Raw genomic sequence first — 20,211 nt, forward strand, 5'->3', positions numbered from 1 at the left:
CCTCGAGCTTCTACCACATATTTGGGTCCATCTAATCTTCTATATTTTATAGCTCAACAAATTTTATATTGAGCCAAGGTACTTTTTGGACCAACATCAACCACCGTTGCCACCACTAATTGAGTTTGATGACCAACATGAGTATGTGTCAAGGACAAGAACTCAATGAAGAATCAATTCAGACAAGTGAGCCTTTACTCAAAGAAAGTTAACAAAATATAGATAAATAAGTATGTATATTGAAAGAGAAACTAGAATGGCTATTGGCAAAAGACAAGAAAACTAGAGACCCTTGAAACTAGACTGGAAGCAAGAAAAGAGTTGACAAGAGTGAAGAAGCCTTCACTCTTGTCTCTATATATACTATCTAACTAGGGGCTACGTGGCAATGTTCTATAGGTCCTCCAATATGTGTTGACTTTGTAGGACACATGCCTTGACTTACAAGGTAAGTTTTTCTACGTGTGGGCTACATAGTTAGCTTGATCTTCAAGCTAACAACATGTGTGGCACATGGCCAACTTGTTGACCACGTTTTTAATCCAAAAAGTCAATTAAAGACACCTATGAAGTCAAAGCAGCATCTATGAAGCTTCTAAAAAGCTTCCATATTAAATACTATAGAATCAACTTACTTTTATTTACTTTCACTTACTTCTACCTATTTATATATGTAATTACTAGCTTACATGAGTATGTCTATGACAGTATGAAGTGGATAATATTTTGGAGCATTGCTACCTTCGTCATGGCAATGGATGCCTACAAATTTAGTTCAAAGTTCTCTAAAAAGGTTATCCCATCCATGATGCAATGTAAAAACTTGAACAAAACCTTACTTATTATCAAGAAATCATTTGGAAATACCATCAGAAGCAAAACAAGGACATTTCACATTAATAGAAGAGAATTAATTATAACAAGGCATGGATAGGATGGTTGTATTATTTACACATAAAGATATGTAGTTGGAGTCATTTTTAAGAAGCTTCTAGAATTAAATTTAAGATGGTGATTTATATTGGATCCATCATAGATCCTTTTAGAAAGGCTCAAGGTAATTATTATGGTAGGATCCACCTCTAAAATCTTCTAGGAGGGCGGTTATCTTGGTAGGGCCTACCATTAAGAGCATTCTAGAAAGTTCAAGATAATTGAAGAAAGTATAAATAGGACTGATTGAGGCTATTTGAGGCATTCAATCAGATATGGTTTCAAACGGTTTTTTTCAATAAAGTTTGTTTTCACCGTTCCATTCTATTTTGTTCTATTTGATTTTGTTTGGTTCTATTTTCTTTTGCTTAGTCTTGTCTTTTATATTATTTTACATTTAATTAATTTAAGTTTTGTTTAATGTACTTAGTCTTATATTATATCGAAGTCTTTGTTGTTATGGATTTGATAAGGTTTTAGGCCTTAGAGTATCTGGTCTTGTTTCACTATTGGACATTGGCACAATTTAATAGAAATTGATTTCGCCACATGTCGAAGTATTATAGAATATCTAAATTTATGGAACTTGAAAGCAATATATCATTGTATGGTTGAATGGTATGGATGCAAAAAAATTATTAATGCACAAGAAATCAATAAATGTGATCTTTCATTAAAAAATTCTAATTTTTATTTGACTAGTTTTTTTTTATTTTTTTATTTTTTTTTATTTTTTTTTAAATTTCATTTACAATTTATTATGTAAAAAATGGAAATCTAAAATTAATTATTTATAAGTAAATTATCTTATGGTATTAACATTGAATTGAGAGGATATAAATATATGTATTTAAATACAAAAAAAATTTAAAATTCTTACTTGAGGCATTTTAATTTATTTAAAAAAAAAAATAATAAATTTTTTATGAATTTTAATCTTAAATATTAGAAAATGCTATAGATTTGTTTTTTTAAAAATATTTTTAAATTTAAATTTAAATACATATATATATATATATATATATATATATATATATATATATAATTCAAGATTTTATAGTGTATTTTGATTTTTAGTTTTTTTCATTCAACATCTTAAGAACTTAATCAAAAATCAAATTTTATCTTTTATACATAGTATCTATTTATTCAATGGTAATTCTTGCTGTTTTTAAACTATGTTAAGAATTTTATTGTTACAACTCCAATTAATTTATTATAAAAATTATATTTAAAAAGACGATAAGCTTTATTAATTTTTGTATATTTTTAATTGATATATGTTATTTTTTACTCTATATTATTATATTTTTTTCTTCTTTCATTTTTTAATTATTAATAACTCTAAATTTTTAAAAATAAAAATAATCTTATTCAAAAAAATATAAAAAGAACCTTATTCAAAATATATATATATATATATATATATATATATATATATATCTATATATATATATGTAGATATCTTATTGCAAAGAAATTTTGAACTATCTTATGCCTTAGTTCAAAAGCTAATATTCTAGGAATATATATATATATATATATATATATTTATATGTAGATATCTTATTGCAAAGAAATTTTGAACTATCTTATGCCTTAGTTCAAAAGCTAATATTCTAGGAATATATATATATATATATATATATATATATATATATAAATAATTTAAATAACTTATAATTTTTAGTATTTTTATTATATAGAAATTATTATATCAATTCATTTTCAATTACTATTCTTATATTTATTTATTTATAAAATTAATAGATAATTTTAATTCCATAATTAAATTTATTTTTGAAAGATTAAAATATTTTAATACTTTGATTTTAAGAAAAAATCTAAATTTATTTTAAAATAGATATTTTTTTATTCTTTTAAAAAATTATAAAATTTAAGTTTATATTTTTTGTTAATTTTTAATATATAGTATTGAATTCATGAAAGAATATTTTTTTATAGAATGTGAAATAACAATAAATTATCTATAAAAAACTAAATAATTTTTTTTAGAATTATTTCATATAATTTAATTTAATATAAAATTATGTTAAAAATTTCTTATAGATTCTCCTCCTTGTTCCTCCTTCTCATGCTTTATTGCACCTTCTTGCAAGAAGCTCTATAATTGCAAAGTTTGGTGAAAAGCTCTAAGATTGGTATGCATGCTGGTAAAAATTGTTCTTCGTACCTTCTTGTAAGAAGCTCCAAAATTGCAAATATTAGTGAAAAGGTATAGAATCAATATGCATATTGGTAAGAATTACTTCTTGTAACTTTGTACAAATGTGATATTCTTCTCCTTTTTCTAATAATCTATCCTAGAGTGTATAACATATTAGGGGCTCTTTCTTTCTTTAAAAGTCTACTAAGCCAAAATCTTAAAGGCACATATTTGAATCCATATTAAGATAAAAAAATTATCAAAAATGATGCAATATTGTTAGATTCCTAATACCTTATCATATTGGAAGATATGTTTGTTATTACTAATGATTCTAGAGATACATTTGCTATTATCAAAAATATAAGGATATTCTTGATATTTTAGTATGTTTGAGTTTTATATATATATATATATATGACATGATATTTTATCTTTAATTAATTCACACCAACATCACCAAAATTATATATTTAATATTTATTTATTTTTTATTTGAAAAAAACTTAAAATAGTAATAAAATAATAAAATAAAAAATTATTAACATATTAAAAAATAATTCTTTATATTCATCTTCATGATGTATGTTACATGTAAATAGAAAGAAAAAAATTCATATATATATATATATATATATATATATTTATATCCCTTGAGTATGTTGAAATATTAAGAATATTTCTATATTCTCAATAATAATTAATGTAGCCATAATATTTTTAATAATAACAAATGTACCCTCAAATATGATAAGGTATCACTAATTTGATTAAGGCATGGAAGTTACGTCAAGTGTGTGTGAGCTTACTAATAATAAGGATGGAGTAGAGCCAAAAGAAGCTCTCTTCAATAATAGCCTAAGAAGAAAGGCTCGTCCTTGAGATTATGTCTTTGTTTAATGGTGTTTGTTTGATTTAACTTATTGTCTAATAGTATGAAGCAATTTTTTTTTTTCTTTTGCATGTGATTGATAAAAAAAATTGTTAAGAAAATAATGAGGAAGAATAGCCATCTAGAATAGAATGTATGCATATCAAGAATATGGGAGGAATTGCCAAAGTTTGATTAGAATTCTTCAATTTCAACTACAAAGAATAATATGTTAGGTTTGATGGAACGAGGTACATGCATTATGGCCAAGTTCATCCATTTTGATGAGAGTCGCTTATATATTAGTGCACAAGACTTGTTGTCAATAAGCCAGCTTGAGAGTTCTTAACATATAAGAATTAGAGAAGATATAGAGAAGAAAGAACTAAGGAATGACCAATTTGTTAACAAGAATGGATTTTTAGAGCATCCATCTTATGCGTACTTGCAACCTCTTAGTAATGGTCTCAAACACTTGCCTAAGTAGATGTAATAGGACCGCTACTTGCTTACTTTTTCTTAAGAAGACCTTGGACATATCATATAGTCTTTATTCAAACTTAAACTAGGTACTTATAATTATTTTTAACGTCCACACTACACACTTTATATTTGCAAGCATGTATATGTGGACCTTGTGATAATGTAAGTGCATTAGTAGCTTAACTTATCCATCACAAATTGCTAGTCATAGAGCTTGTAAATCAATATAGTATATTTCAAACAAAGTTTCCCAAATAGTTAACCAGGTGGCATCAATGAGGTCTAGGGATAGATTATGAAATGATTTATTTGAGTGATATTGAAAGATGATAAAGATGGAGCAGTAAAATTATCTAAAAAATTATAGTTAAACTTTCACACAAAGTTGTAAATAATAAAACTTTGTCCAAATTCCTAGCTTTTCATCCAAGATGATATTATTTGGATGATTTAATTCACCTAAGAGTGGTGAAGGTGAAGCTGCAAAGAATTTGACATTGGAATGCAATTTGAAGAATGTGAACATTATAGCAAGGAAAGCATCATCTCAGCTAAGTATTGGAATACTTTTTTTACATGCTAAGAATTTGCAAGGTAAAATGTCAAAAAGCAAGCTAAGATCTAATCACAAATGACATCATAAAAGCATGCAGTTTGGACTCCATATAAAGACAATTAAAGTAATAAAATTCATGAAAATTGTTGTGCCTTTATTAGATTGGTGATACCTTATCATATTTGAGGGTACATTTGCTATTATATAAAATGCAAGGGGTACACTTGCTATTATCAAGAATGCAGGGGTACTCTTGATATCAGCATACTTGACATATATAACTATATATATATAGTTATATATTTACATATCTATATATAAAATATTTTCCCCAAAAAAACCCGCTTGTGTGGTGGAGACGCCGTCCAAGGGGTGGAAAGTGGTCGGGGTTGCACTCTACGAGGACGCCGTCTCTCAATCATCGTTTTCGTTTCCACTTTCGCAACAACGAGGATTGCCGCCAAGCTCCACCTACAGTTCAGGATTATGTGCAATTGCTGCATCAGGGTTGCGATCTTCGCTTGTTGAGAGAGAGACAGAGGCAGAGAGCGAGAGGCAGAGAGCGAGAGACAGACGCACACTGTCTACAGCTCGGCGAGGTGAAGGGAGGTCTCTTGGATCCCTTGCCCCTGAAACGGGTGCTGGCTATGGAGGAAAGTGGCACGGAATATCTTCTGCCGTGAGTGCCCTGTTTCTCCTTCTTTCTTCTTCTTCTTCCACTTATCCTTATTATTTTTATTCTCTTTTTTGAGGATGTTACTTCTTGCAATATTATGCGGTGTAATTGGATTGTACGTAGAAAAGCTGTGATTGCGAAGGAGTGGGAATTGAGGTCTGGGCCGAGTAGCAATCGTGGAATTGGTGTTCATGTGCTTAATGGAGAATAAGGCTCAACGAAGCATTGCCATCCTTCAAATAAAACAGATTTGTTATTGTTCGTAATATTACGGATTTTGTACCTGCAAGGCATCGAAAACTCTTAAAGTGCAACCCTTTCTATCTAACGAACAACTTATTACTGAAGCAATCTAAGTAGGAAGGAACATTACTCCCATGGTTACGCTGATACTGCACAATTTGAAGGTCGAATGACAGGATTTTACACATACTTGTTGGGTACACTTTGGCCTCTCTTTGTAGCTGTCTCGGGAGCATAAAGTCGTGAAGTCTGACTGCAGTAAGAGCTGTTAGGGTTTCCTCCTGCTGCATGTTGATGTCGAGGTGCAAGGTATGGAGTTCGCTGACTGGAACAAAAACAACTAAGAAATGCTTTTCTACGACAGTTCTAAGAGCGGTTCCGTGTATAGTGGATGTTCAATCCTGGCCAAAGGTCCGATGCTTCTTGTACATGGATTGTAAATATTTTTCTTCTCGGGTTCCAATAGTGTATTGAACGAGCATTAAATTTTCTGCTCAAGTAGATCAATGTTGGCGCTATTAATGTGATCTAAGAAGGGTTATTTGATATTTATTTGCTCTGTACCATCTTTCAGATCTCGGTGATTGATTTAAATGCAATCCATTCCCATGGTAGTCTAATTATTAATTGGCGCTTCCTACGCTCCTCACATTTTCCTTCTGCGTTTTTCCTGTGAAACCATGTGCGCCAGGCATCGTTTAGAGCAGAATGATATTTTTTGTGTGCCGTTTGAGGAGTCTGAATTTAATCTACCGTTATCGGAAAGATTTTGAACATTACCTCCGTTCGTGACACCCAATGTTCACATCTTTCATAACAATATAGGGGTCGTACTGCAGCAAACAAATCATGGCCTTTTCTCTCTGTCGCTGTAGTGATGTTATGTAGTTATGTTATAAGTCATTGTCCGGAGCATGATAACAGGAAAATGGTCAACCGACATGAGTACATGATTCGTCCAAGGAAGTTTTAGCAACAAGTTGAAAGAGAGGCAGTTTTTTATGGAGCTCTCATGAGGTATGATCTTTTCGTCGTATGCACTATTATGTATGTCGTGGGTGGCAACTTCGAGAGCACTTTGTTAGGATAATGGCCTGAACCGAAATGTTGAACATGACCTCCATTCCTGACACCCAATGACTCTTTTGTGTCTTCTCCAAGAAAAGACTTCAGCGGAACTGGAAGGTCAAGCGGCAACGTGGAGTGGCAGCTGGTCCAGGTGGCAGTGCAGAGTTCTCTATTGGTGTAAGAACTTCTGAAAGCGCCCCTTGTCTTGAGCAGAACTCAGTTGGCTTGTTAACAGCTCATCTTCCCGCTGCACTCACTCTATCGTCCCTGCATGTTACTCTTCACTCAACGCCAGCTCCGTTCAAATTTAGGAATGATACAGGGCGTTTGTCAGCTACTAGTAAGGAGGGGAAGACTGATGCGACGGTCTTGCCAGAAGCATCTGAGCCGGGGGAGAGGGGCGTTGGACCAGGTGTAGACAGGGGCGCCACAAGAACTTAAGCTGTGCTTCGGCAAATTCAGACTGCTAACTTTGATGCTCAGGTGTGTGATACTTGTCTGGTTGGAGAATCACATGTCAGATTTATATAGGTGTCAGCTCCAATCAGGCTTGTATAGTTGTTGAGGTGTCAGTGTACCTGAGACGGCTGTTAAGGACTTTTCTTAACAGCCCTTAACAGAGCTGGAAATACCATGTCTAACAGAGCTATCTTTGATGAAGTGTTTAATTTACAATGGTTGGCCTCTATTCTACATTTAAGTCCTTATACTATGTGGACCGTAGTATTTACAAGAGGCCACCCCAGTACTTTTAAAATTAATCACTCAACTTTGTTAAAAGCAATTTAAATTTTGTCTTCAGAAGCAGGTCAAGCGGCTGATCAATATTGGATACTTCTTCGCGAAGAACCTCTCCAAGTATACTTTTTGAGCTTTGATGTTGTGATCATGCTAATGTTGAGATTGCTCGATTCTGTTCTCATCTATTCTCGTAGCTTCGATGGGGGTTTATTGATGAATTTTCAATGAATGTAGGTTCATGGAGTTCCAGAGCTCCGGTTTTTATTACATCCCACATGGCACGCTCAGGTGTCAACCTGAGACCTTTGATTAGATGTTCCAGATTCAGCGTTGTTGGGCAGATGGCAGGCTAGTGTTGTATTGAGAGAAGACGTTTTGACAATTGCAGGTCTGCCATCTGGAAATGGTAAGAGACTGACTTCAACAGCCTGTACTTTGTCAGAGCTCTCACCCTTCCTCCTCTTTCAGGTAATTCATTACTTCCTGTTCCAACTCTCACAGCCCATTAGTTGTGTTTGGATTATACCGTTTAAGTTCTGTCTATTTATTCCCCGCTGTCGGGCACACAACTACTTGGCCGTTGAGTAGCAGCCTTGATTCAGATTCTAAAGAGCAAGAATTTTGACTGGACTCCTTTTATAACGATTGTATTACACTGCATCATCTTTGTGTAGTTTCTGCAGAGATTAATAACTGATGTTTGGTTGGCAGATGGCAGCCCATTTGGTGGCCTGGCTGCATGCTGAAGCATCAGGCATGGGTGTGGAAGCTCGCCTCAATTCTCTTACATTTGAACTGGATAACTTTGAGGATGTTTCTCTTGTTGCGTCTCCAGCAGTTAAATCCCACACTATAAATTGGTCATTGAGGCTATCAGGCAGCAGAACAGAAGATTCAGATGCTACATCACGGTTTCTGGGTGCATTGGCGTTACAGACACTTAGGGCTAGTGTTATTGATCTTGTGAATGAGAAGTTGGATGTAAAACCTGCTGGTGACGCTTCTCTATGCGGCGAAGGTTTTTCTGGAGCCTAATAAATTTGATCGTCATGCAGGCGCTTGATTGAAAATTTCGAACTTCCTGAATGTGATATGGTGCCATAATGTATTAGAGAAGGTTTGGAATCACTATCTGGGTGGTCCACTAACAAATGGCTGTCTCACTTGCAGAAAGAGCTTGATGTACCAGTGGATGGCTTTCAAGTATACACACTTTATCATGTCAAATACATGAGAGCGGTTCTTTTCCAATGCAATTCTGAACGTTCAACGTTCCTGCATTTGTGCATTACCCTGAAACTCATTATACAAAGGCAATATAATCAGTGAAGTAAATTGTGAGAGTACTCTTCAGTGGTGGTGGGTATTTTTTATGTTATTTTATTTTATTTTATTCATAATTCACATGCACAAGATGACTTCGAGAGACAGCTTCAGAGATGCATCTCCGACTGAGATTGGACTGCCTTTCCATTAAAGATAGTCATTAAAAGGGCACATCTTCATCACCTAGAGTGGACTGACTGTACATCGTTGTTTATGGCTGACGGAGTGACAAGAGCCCCATCCTTAAGTTCTTGTTTAGAGATTGTTGTTTTATAGCAAACTTATGAAAATAGAGTATGCAACAAGCTGTTTTGAAAGATTTACGAGGTGCTATTATAATTGACTAGATAGAGTTGCAGTTATTTTTAACGATGGTTGTGTAGTGTGTGTTGTTTTTACTAATATATTCAAGTAGGTCTTCAAGACCACCGTTAAAATATAGAAACCGCCGCGCCAATTCTTCATTCACACTTTGAATCAACCAGGTTCAGTGAATGTGTGATTTCTCTCGTTCGAGTGTTACATCGAACAACAGTAAATCCAAATCCTGACTGAATGGTCCACTGACCGCAATAAAAGAATTTTCGAGCGCAGTTGCTGCTCTCAATGGATACAAGCCACCCAGTTGGATAGGGCCCAACATTTCCGGACCATGTACACATTTGGTCACCCGACACTAAAATTCAAGTCCAGTTTCAGAGATTAAAAAAAAATTGCTCGACCCAAACTTAGTCTAGCTGGCCAATTTCCATTTGAGCTCGTCAGTCGACACCAAGTACGCCCAGCCGATGTGGAGAGAAAGCCGAAATCGGGCGGAGTGAGGCGTGCTTCCAACCCAAGCAAGGCTATTTGGAAGGGGAAATAAAGCAGTCATTTCAAAGAAGTTACTCCAACACACCGCGACCACCCGTTCAAAGCAATAACACATCAAACACCGCAACAAGACAAAGAAAGGAACCTCGGAGGAATTTCATGTCTAAACAAGCAGTTGGGTACAACGCCACGTGTGGGGCTCTCATCGTTGAGACGCCTTGTACGGGAGAGCTGATTGTGTGGGAGAAAGCCATGGCATATACCGAAAACACACACACACACAAATGGGAATCAAACCTCCCCCTTAACAAGAGGCGTGTTAACGTATAAATAATCTCACATTTCCAGCAAACTTTCCAAGATTTATATATCAAAATGAACACCCTTTTCCTTGGAATTTGTGAGATGGGGGGGGGGGGTTTAGAAACACTGGAACCCTGCCTGCTGCAATCCAGGCACTGGTGCCTCGACACCTGCTCTTCGAATCGGAACGATGCGAATGCATCAAGCCAGGGTCGATATTTCGGTCATCAAACGTGGCAGAAAACTCCAAAATAATGCCACCAAAACGAACTTGGGGGGTGGGGAGATGAGACTGATCGTCCACTTGGAGCCGTCTAGCAGGTGCCAGGTGCATGGCTTAGTGACGGAACCAACCCATTCGAGAGAGAGCTACGCACACTGTGGGGAACGCTTTTGGGAACGCTTCGAGAACATAATATCTCGGGTGAGGAGGGTGGAGAAAGGTGGCAGGAGCCCCGATGGGAACGCATCGGGAACCTCACGGGAACCTGATGATGTTGATGCCTGTTATTCCTCACAGCGAGCTAGCGATATTGGCAGCTGGGAAACTCTTCCTTCTTCGTACGCCGTGGCCATATCCGCCCTTTGCCACCATCAGGACCAATTCATAGCGGCGGAATTTTCAGTGGATTCATGCATTCGGTGCTGCCGGAGACCGATTGAACTTTGATTTGCGGGGAACGGTGAAGAGACGAGGGAGAACGAGTGAAAATCGCGTCGCATTTGGGAGAGTTGTTGAGAGTGCAGTTTTTTTGTGAGGTTTTTGGAAAGGAGAGAGAGAGGGAAGTCGGATGCCTGGGTGTTTGGTTTTGCTCAAGTAGACCATCCGCATTGTGGAGTTGAGACTTCGGCCTATCTGTTTCCTGTGGAGATTTGGAGTGCCGAGGAGTTTAACTTTAGATGAAATGGTTCAGAGACTTGGAAGAGTGGACTGAGACTCTTTTGAAAATCCATTACTAGAATTTCGGTGGACACTGCTTGTTGAAGTATTTGTGGTCTAGGAACTTGTGTTTTTCATGTTGGCGGGGATCGAGGAAGGAGAACATATCGTGGAATTGTGGTAATCAGGACGTCCTGGCAGGGAGTAGAAAGATTAAGTACGGTTAGTTCAACAGATCTCGTGGAAGCGAAAAGGTTGGATCCGGATTTGAGATTTGTGAGGCAAGGTTGGAGAAATGGCGGGCGCGGCAATCCTTCGGTCTGCTCAAAGTGCAATCGTAGGAACTGTAGCATGCAGCAGCTCACAACAGAAGCATTCTGTCAATCAGCTTGCAGCGCCTCCTTGTTCCTTCTCCGTGTCCTCGTTCCTGCATGCTGGAATCTGCAGCCCACTCCGTAATGATGCTCGGTCCTCAACATGGTGCAGACGTGTGTCGAAGCCGAACGTCGTGGAGTCTCTGTTTGTGGAGACTACCGAGGAAAGTGTGGTACGTTGCCTGGACGCTTGTTGTGTCTTGAGGCTCTCTCACAATCGAAATTGCTTGCTCTGCATAGACGAGTGCGTATTCTTGTTGCTTATTTGAGGGTAAATTGCTCTCAGCATCCCCCCCCCCCCCCCCCCCCCCCCCCACCGTGGCTTGGTCTAAGTGCTCTTATTTTTGGAACTAGCTGGATTAGGTGTCTCGCTTCGTCTGCCTTCGAGTATCTCCCATGGACGGATTCACGTATGAAACTTGGGAATATCAGTAACCAAGTTTCAGATGAAAATTATGTGGATTATTTTTACATCCTTATATCAGTCAAAGGTTGCATACTCTCGGATCCGTTTCTGAAGCTCGGTTGAGCTTGGAGATTGCTGTTCCGTTCCGTTCCGTTTTGTGATACAAAAGTTTGGCTTCCTTTTTTGATGGCTGTGACTGCGAATTGGTTTGATTGCATTGTAGTTTTGTACTCGTGATTTTGTGCTTGTTAGTAATCTAGATGAACGCACAAGTTTTTGTGCGTAATACTAGTCCATACTTTTCTGATTTATTTTCCCATGTCTTTTACCAAGTTGATGTCACAATCACTACTCTTAGTCCAACTAAGTAAACCTGATTTGTCTGCATAACTTACCAGAACATTTTGGTACTTTGCAGGTCTATAGTTTGTATTTCATGTTTGTTTCTATCATCCTGTGAGCGGCGAGGTTTTCCTTCCAGTGATAAGATCAGTGGAATGCTTTTACTTTTCCACTCTTTCAGTCTAATATAGTCAAAGAATAAAATCAGGATTTAGGTGACTAGTTCAGCATCAAGCTATATTCTTATGTGCCAATCATTTGAGGTTGGGAGTCTTGTGTTTGATGACTTTGATTTTGCAAATAGAGACGGATCTAGGTATGTACTGCATATAGTTGTATGTAATAGTAATTATTCACTTTCTGCGCATCAATGAAAGAGGAGTTATCAGTTTTCAATAGCAGTATTCAAGGCTCCCCTTCACTGGATATATAGCATTACGCTTGACTTTTGGAACAGTGTTGCTTTCACTGGCGATCATTTTAACGATTATGTCAATTGTTATTTGGTGCATTCAAATGGATGTATGTATGTTGTGATAACGGTTTTAAACATAGACGAGATCACGAGAGCTGCATTTTTTGCATTCCGGACAATGCTATGATTGGTGCATGAATGCTGTTGATCATTCCATTGATGAACTCTGAATGCGGAGTTGCAGGAATCGCCGCCTGCACAGAAGCCCTCTGTCCAAGCTCGTTCTGTAGTATCACTCATTCTCGGTGGGGGAGCGGGAACTCGGCTGTTTCCTCTGACCCATAGAAGAGCCAAACCAGCTGTAAGTGTTTATGGTCACTTCTTGCGCGACGTTTGTAGTATTCGAGAATATTTTCAGAATTTTTCTATCAGATGCTTGGCATGACCATACTTAACTGAAGTCAGCAAGTTGTGTTTCCTACCTTTCGAAGATGGACCGGAATTTATTACCAATTGAAGAAGGGGAGATAATTAAGTTTAGCATTGGGCATGTGTTCTGATTAGACATTTTTTACTCTATTTATTACTTATAGCAGATCATGAATTTGTAATTTATGCCCACATTTTGTTATACATCATTCATACTTTTGGTGCAGGTGCCGATTGGAGGAGGATATCGACTGATTGATGTTCCTATGAGTAACTGCATCAACAGTGGCATCAACAAAATCTTCATTCTTACTCAATTCAATTCGGCTTCACTAAACCGGCATTTAGCCAGAACGTACACTTTTGGAAATGGAGTTAACTTCGGGGATGGGTTCGTTGAGGTGATTGAATAATGTTCTGTTGTAACATGCCAATGCATCACCTTGATAAAAGTTCAATTTCTTTATAACTTCATTTATGGCGTTTGAGAAAAAGGAAAGTGATTGTAGCTTTTTTTGAAAGCACATGATGCGGTTGTGCAGGTGCTGGCAGCCACGCAGACACCTGGAGAGGCTGGTATGAATTGGTTCCAGGGTACGGCCGATGCAGTCCGACAGTTTACGTGGCTTTTTGAGGTATGTATGTACTACACTACCTTCCGTGTGTTTTAGTTGTCTATGCATTTTATGATATTTCCTGGGGTTCGTGGAACTCAAATTTTGAGGGATATTCGAATAGAGCTATTATTGATTCGGATGAGTAATAAGCTTGTATTCATCCTGTTGTTGAGAGCAGGATGCTAAGAATAAGCAAGTTGAGCATGTGCTTATTCTTTCTGGAGATCACTTGTATCGCATGGACTATATGGATTTCATTCAGGTCAGCATCGTCTAACCTACTCGTTATCGCTTACCACTAGTTGGTGTCTTATGATAAGTCTTAGCAGGATATGCACATGCTTTGTTGTTGTGAATGCAGAATGCCAATAGGTACGTGTGGTATTGTTTCTCGGAGTATTGTCAGTAATACAATTAGTGAGAGGATAAGATGTAACCATGCTATCACAAACCTTAATCTGTCTATTTTCAATGTACAAACTAAACGCTGAAATAGTTTAGAAGCAGCAAGCATATTTGATATGGTGTTAATATGCTTCAGTGAATTGTGCTTGCACGGCTACAGAATGGTGGTCTCAAAATGTGGTTTGTTTGATTCCCGTCGGCAAGTAATTGGAGTTTATGTATGTGTTGCAGAAGCACAAGGACAGCGGAGCTGATATTACTATTTCTTGTGTGCCCATGGATGAAAGGTATGTGTTCTTACTCCGTGTGATGCACATCATGAGCCATATCTTAGTGTCGATAACATGAATGATGTCATTCTGTGTTGACCAATTTTTTCATGCTAAAAACCAAGTTTTCAGGATGAAGCTGAAATCCAACAAGCGTTCCAAGTATTTCAGTAGAATACGAACGATTTGGAACCTTCAAACTTCATCTTTATGGATGCATATTGCGCTAGTTAGAGCCAGCGAGTCAGGGAGATAGTTATGAACATTTAAAGCATACGTTTAGCCGGTCTATTGTGTGCTCGTTCTTTAAGAATGGCTGATGGTCGTGGTATTGACATGTGGCTTGTTTGGGATTTGTGCGCAGCCGTGCTTCGGACTACGGATTGATGAAGATTGATGACAAGGGCCGAGTCCTTTACTTCAACGAAAAGCCTAGGGGAGTAGACCTGGAGTCCATGGTATTGTGCACTGCAGTTCTTTAGTGGTCACTGAGTTTGGTTTGATGCTTTCATTTTTATTGTTAACAAGACTTGCAAAATTGGTGATTGTATTGGGTTTCAGATACTGATAGGTAAATAATTTTCTACCTGCGTCATGAGACTCAAAGTATGTTATCTGTTAAGATAATGGATTGTTATCGAAATTCTAAGAATGTGAGGTGAAAGCTCTTGTATGAGTATTCTGTAGGAATATTGATGTTAGACTTGGCTCGCCATCGTCGGAAGACAATTAATTATATCTGATGTGCCTTGGGAGTGCAGCAAGTGGACACTTCCGTATTAGGCCTGTCGCCTGAAGAAGCGAAGAAGATGCCATACATTGCATCCATGGGTATATATGTGTTTAGAAAAGACATTCTGCTGAAGCTCCTAAGGTCAGTAGAAGTTGCTCTCAGGACCTTTCTCAAAATAATTAAAACGACAGAAAATGTTCGTGGAGAGAGAGAGAGAGAGAGAGAGAGAGAGAGTTGCTCTCAGGACCTTTCTCAAAATAATTAAAACGACAGAAAATGTTCGTGAGAGAGAGAGAGAGAGAGAGAGAGAGAGAGAGAGAGAGAGAGAGAGAGAGAGAGAGAGAGAGAGAGAGAGAGAGTTGCTCTCAGGACCTTTCTCAAAATAATTAAAACGACAGAAAATGTTCGTGGAGAGAGAGAGAGAGAGAGAGAGAGAGAGAGAGAGAGAGAGAGAGAGTTGCTCTCAGGACCTTTCTCAAAATAATTAAAACGACAGAAAATGTTCGTGGAGAGAGAGAGAGAGAGAGAGAGAGTTGCTCTCAGGACCTTTCTCAAAATAATTAAAACGACAGAAAATGTTCGTGGAGAGAGAGAGAGAGAGAGAGAGAGAGAGAGAGAGCTTATGATTTGATGTTCAGGAAAACATAGTCTCAGGTATTTTGCTGGGTGATGCAGATGGCGATACCCAACATCCAATGATTTCGGGTCAGAGATCATTCCTGCAGCAGCAAAAGAATACAATGTTCAGGTTTGTGGCGAAGCCCTACCTTTGGGCGCTTCGTTGGACTCAGAGTACTGTTGAGAAATTATAGTAATAAAATACATGAAATCTTGTGCAGTGCAAGATCTTATCGTGAAAGACATTTGTGAGTATAAAATCACATGCATGAAGGTTTTTTGCTCTTACGTTGGCGTTGTCACCTTTACAATTGATAATTGACAGCTACTTCCTCATGCCCGGTCGTGGTAAAGGGTTGAAGTTGTTTTCTTACTATGAATGGTGTTCTTTGACAGGCATATTTGTTCAACGACTACTGGGAAGACATTGGAACAATCAAGTCTTTTTTTGACGCTAACTTGGCACTGGCAGCGCAGGTAACTTTCTTGGTGCATTTTATATCTGGTAACAGCATTCAGATAACTAACGAATAATGTTTCCTGCTTTGAATATACTGGTATCATGATGCTCTAAGATCTAGAATGTGAATGCTTAGATGCACGCTAGTTTTGTCAAGGCGGTCCTTATTTTGATGAGTACTTCTTAAACTTGTCTTACTTCTTTGATCAATTCAGTTGAGGTGGGGCGCTAATGAGTCCTTCGCGTGGCTGTGACTGCTCTTAAGTTAGTGTGGTTTTTTTCTTGGCAGCCTCCTAAATTCAAATTTTATGATGCGACAAAACCAATCTTCACATCACCCCGCTACCTCCCGCCGACGAAAGTGGAACAATGCAGGGTAACCAATCACCACACGAGCGAAGTTCTGCTGAATGATATTTCTAGCTAGTGCCTGTAATTACTCAAGTGAATCAGTGTAGTTTTCAACCTTGGAAAGAAGATTGGGGTCCCAGTCTACAGTCGGCGTTACATTATGCTGTTAAAATGATGTTGATTAATGGTTGCGAAAGTATATTAATACGTTTATGGTGTGGATACAAACGTGAGATATAGTACAGGTTTGGATGAATGAGAGTAAGAATTGGAAATTTTTGGATGAAAGGTGAGTTGCAGTCTTAACAAATATTTTGCAACGCAGATCATCCACTCAATTGTGTCTCATGGATGCTTCTTACGGGACTGTAAAGTGGAGCATTCATTAATCGGACTTCGATCTCGGCTTGAATCTGGTGTTGAAGTGAAGGTATAGGTTTACCTACCATAATTTATTTCATAGTAGTTACATAATTATTTACGTGCTTTGGAAGCTTCTGTGGATGTTACTTTTGATTCTTAAAGTATATTTTCTTGTTCGCAATTCGTTAAGTTTAAGTACGTTAGACACATGATTCCAACTATTACAGTATGAATCATCTCAATATTGATTGTGTTGGGTATTCTTGAAATCGTGCTCGAATATTTTGGTATTAGTTATTGGGGCATAGTTACTGGACCTTTCGATGATGAGATTAGCTAATTATGCTCTTTCCTTCTTCTTTTTAATTTTTAATTTTTTAATTTTTATTTAGTTATTTATTTATTTCTGTTGAGCGAGCACTGGCAGCGCAAGACTTAAAATGTTTGAATTTCTTGTGTAACATGAACTTTGTGGTGCTTGTTTGGTGCAGAATACAATGATGTTAGGTGCAGATTTCTATGAAACAGATGAGGAGCGAGTTGCCTTGATCGCTGCAGGCAAAGTGCCCATGGGGATTGGCAAGAACACCACTATTAAGTACTAGCCTTGAACCGAGTGATGGATTGGACACTTAACAGAACTAGCACTGTGCATGAAATCGTGAATTCAGTCACATACTCTAAAGTTTTGCAAATAGAGCTGTGCATACATTAGTGCAGTTGGCATTTGAACATTCTACGTTTGTTAGTTAGAATTATATTTGTGTTCTCGGGTCATGAATAACTGAATAATACATTATTGGGTTGGTTTGCAGGAACTGTATAATTGATAAGAATGCGAAGATAGGGAAGAACGTCGTCATTGCCAACACAGATGTATGAAAATTATTTACCTTTCTATTTTTTTTTGATTTTGATGCTACTGTTCTATTCTTTAGTGTTGGAAACACCCAGACAAGTTTCAGATTCGTTAAGGATTTTATTTCCAGCCGTTAGGACGTCAAGTCCAAGTGCATTAACTCTGCTTTTGAATTCTTACTGAAGAGACAAAGCGATTGTTTACCTGTTTGCATGCAGACTGTCTTTGAGGCAGACAGAGCCAAAGAAGGTTTCTACATTCGCTCAGGCATTGTTGTGATAGCCAAAAACGCTACAATCAAGGACAACACAGTGATTTGAAGTGATAGGACTCACTGATCTTTTCCAGATTGCCTTTTCTCTTCGCATCCTATTCAGCTTTTTCTCATCTTTCTAATGACACTACATATCCGCATTGTTATGGTGTGGGGGAAGTTTGTTGAGCTCAATTTTGAAAATTTTGGGGCAGTGCGGAAGGAGAGGGATGCATGTGTTGAAGAAAGTAGATTTGAAGGTGTTCTACCTGAATATTTATACGCGACGGCAACTGCAATTAGCCTTGTGGGGCTTGACTTGGACGTAGAACCAACAGAAGCGAACCATTGGTGTGCTTTACTGTAGGCTGCAAGAAGAGAAAAAGAATTATCTTTTAGGTTTCTTTGTAAAACAGATAGTTCCTTTTGGGTACGGTTTAACTTACAGCCCCTGCTATGTATCACTTTCGCAGCATTGAAGTGCCGTTCTACTGTATTTACCACTAACTAAAAACCAAAGAAACTTCTTGGATTCTGAATATATTTTTGAATCACGTGAGTGGGTATTCTAATTCAAATTGTGCGTTGGTGTCTACTTTGGAAACCTTGAGTCCCTAACACTTGAAGCAGGACTTTGTGTGAAGGTGAAGAATTGCTTTATCTGGTTTCTTTTTTAATGCAGAAACTCACATTGTTCATAATTTGTAAGGCAGATAAGACAGACAAACCAGTTCGCCAACTTTATGTCACTTTCGATATAGCATGATGTGTATTTCTGAATGTGGAATGTTAAATCTAGTTGCCGCAGGATATTGCATCAATTTGTCGAGGTTTCTTACAAACACAATACGGAGGTCACCGCGATGGACCTCGCGATGGAATTGTGGAGCCCGGTCGTGATCCAGCTCTTGACCCGGATCCCGGAATCGCCTCCCTCTCATCCTTCTTGAAAAGGAAATGGATTTTGTCCATCATGGATCGTGTTGGGTTCCTCGGCATGTTCGGATTACGCTTTGTTTTGAACACTGATGTGAACATGTTACGTGGCCCACACATGATGTAGGATCTTCAGACTCGATGCCACTGTAATGGTCTCAATTTGGGGATCCCGCTCCAACTTAGATTACGAGAGGAATATCGTCTGCAAATTCGGAGAAAAATTGCATGAGGTGAAGAAGATGTATAGTGCAGGTGGGCTGCTTAGGCATGCCATCGAAGACATAATAGGCACGCTGTTGGTACCATTTTTTTTATTTTTAAAAATTTAGTTGATTCACAGAGGCTCAATATCCCCTGCAGCATATAGAAAATTGCTCTGAAGTTTGAGTGTTCCGTGCTGGCTAATACGACGCAAACCGCGCTTACTAATTTGCTAATCAGTTGTCGACCTGGTAACGCTGGCCAATGAACTGGTAACGAATCAACCGCAAAACCCCTCATTTTTTGGTCGATGTGATGCATTTCACAGGACTCCGGTCGACGAATTCGTCAAGCACCAACACTGCTATTGACCAGGGACGGTGGACAAAACCACCGCCAATGAAACCCGAATAGGAAACTTAAACGGCAGATAAAAAACGAAATGATAAAAGATGGATTCTGAATAATGTACTTGATCTCGCGAATCTTTGCTTGCACACTGTCCTCCCGCACGAAATTCCTGCAACACCTCCAGCCCGAAACAACAGCGAATGTGACCTCTTTACCGCTCGGTCGCACATAGACAAGAGTTCAGATCACCACAATAACACTCTAATGCACGCTTCTTGCAATCACTGCAGGGCGCCAAAAAGGATATCCCCACAAGCAGAATGCTCGGTTGTAGAAGACAGAAGGCAGGAAGGAAGAAAGGAGGAGTCGAGGAGGCTTATTGAGATATAGAAAGACCTGAGTTGTGAGAGGCTGCAAACCCTGGGTTACAACAAAGCTTTTCATCTTCCAATTCCCTCTAACTGCAACTGGCATGTTCCCATTCTGCCTGGAAAGGCATTCTACACTGTATATGTCTCACTGTACATTTACATCTTCTTTATTAAAGTGAGAGTAATGTGTTTGAGACCAATGTGTTTGTACAGTAGATAGTTTCATTTTAGGAAAACAAAATTCATGTTTTAAATAGACATCTCTGGTGACACTAACACTAATGTTGCCACTTTTATCATTGTCAAGAAACTATTGATACATCATTCTTGGTGTAGACAAGTTGGAAATTGCTACATGTTTTTGTAATTACAAGTGATAAATATTCATTTTTATT

General features: G+C 37.7%; 3 protein-coding genes and 1 long non-coding RNA gene across 7 annotated transcripts; 3 read left to right on the forward strand and 1 right to left on the reverse strand.

The window, feature by feature from the left end:
• Positions 1 to 5,249: 5,249 nt before the first annotated feature.
• LOC112296005 (uncharacterized) lies at positions 5,250 to 7,438 on the forward strand. Its single transcript, XM_073528924.1, has 3 exons — positions 5,250 to 5,257; positions 5,381 to 5,689; positions 7,096 to 7,438. Exons 1-3 carry the CDS (start codon positions 5,250 to 5,252, stop codon positions 7,436 to 7,438), a joined length of 660 nt encoding a protein of 219 aa, XP_073385025.1.
• LOC112295818 (uncharacterized) lies at positions 7,338 to 9,084 on the forward strand. Of its 4 annotated transcripts, XM_024547798.2 has the most exons (5): positions 7,338 to 7,480; positions 7,800 to 7,855; positions 7,973 to 8,026; positions 8,127 to 8,206; positions 8,450 to 8,808. In XM_024547798.2, exons 3-5 carry the CDS (start codon positions 8,014 to 8,016, stop codon positions 8,771 to 8,773), a joined length of 417 nt encoding a protein of 138 aa, XP_024403566.1. In that variant the 5' UTR covers positions 7,338 to 7,480; positions 7,800 to 7,855; positions 7,973 to 8,013; the 3' UTR covers positions 8,774 to 8,808. The 4 variants fall into 4 exon arrangements, with proteins under 4 accessions (XP_024403566.1, XP_024403567.1, XP_073385170.1 ...); XM_024547799.2 differs by lacking the exon at positions 7,800 to 7,855 and having other exon boundaries at positions 7,341 to 7,480; XM_073529069.1 differs by lacking the exon at positions 7,338 to 7,480 and adding an exon at positions 8,909 to 9,084 and having other exon boundaries at positions 7,828 to 8,026; positions 8,450 to 8,756.
• A 1,604-nt stretch (positions 9,085 to 10,688) lies between these two features.
• On the forward strand, positions 10,689 to 18,495 carry LOC112295817 (glucose-1-phosphate adenylyltransferase large subunit 1). The gene is made up of 15 exons (XM_024547795.3): positions 10,689 to 11,607; positions 12,842 to 12,958; positions 13,254 to 13,427; positions 13,569 to 13,661; positions 13,822 to 13,905; positions 14,280 to 14,335; positions 14,682 to 14,775; positions 15,079 to 15,191; positions 15,726 to 15,798; positions 16,065 to 16,145; positions 16,418 to 16,504; positions 16,805 to 16,909; positions 17,334 to 17,440; positions 17,658 to 17,718; positions 17,920 to 18,495. The coding sequence occupies exons 1-15, from the start codon at positions 11,356 to 11,358 to the stop codon at positions 18,019 to 18,021; spliced, it is 1,599 nt and encodes a 532-aa protein (XP_024403563.1). The 5' UTR covers positions 10,689 to 11,355; the 3' UTR covers positions 18,022 to 18,495.
• Positions 18,330 to 19,864, reverse strand: LOC112295819 (uncharacterized). The gene is made up of 2 exons (XR_002973739.3): positions 19,567 to 19,864; positions 18,330 to 19,095 (listed from the first exon to the last, which is right to left on the reverse strand). It is a non-coding gene; the product is annotated as an uncharacterized LOC112295819 (long non-coding RNA).
• Positions 19,865 to 20,211: the final 347 nt, after the last annotated feature.

Source organism: Physcomitrium patens, chromosome 19 (genome assembly GCF_059467195.1).
Source record: "Physcomitrium patens ecotype Gransden chromosome 19, ASM5946719v1, whole genome shotgun sequence".
Classification (NCBI taxonomy): Eukaryota; Viridiplantae; Streptophyta; class Bryopsida; order Funariales; family Funariaceae; genus Physcomitrium; species Physcomitrium patens.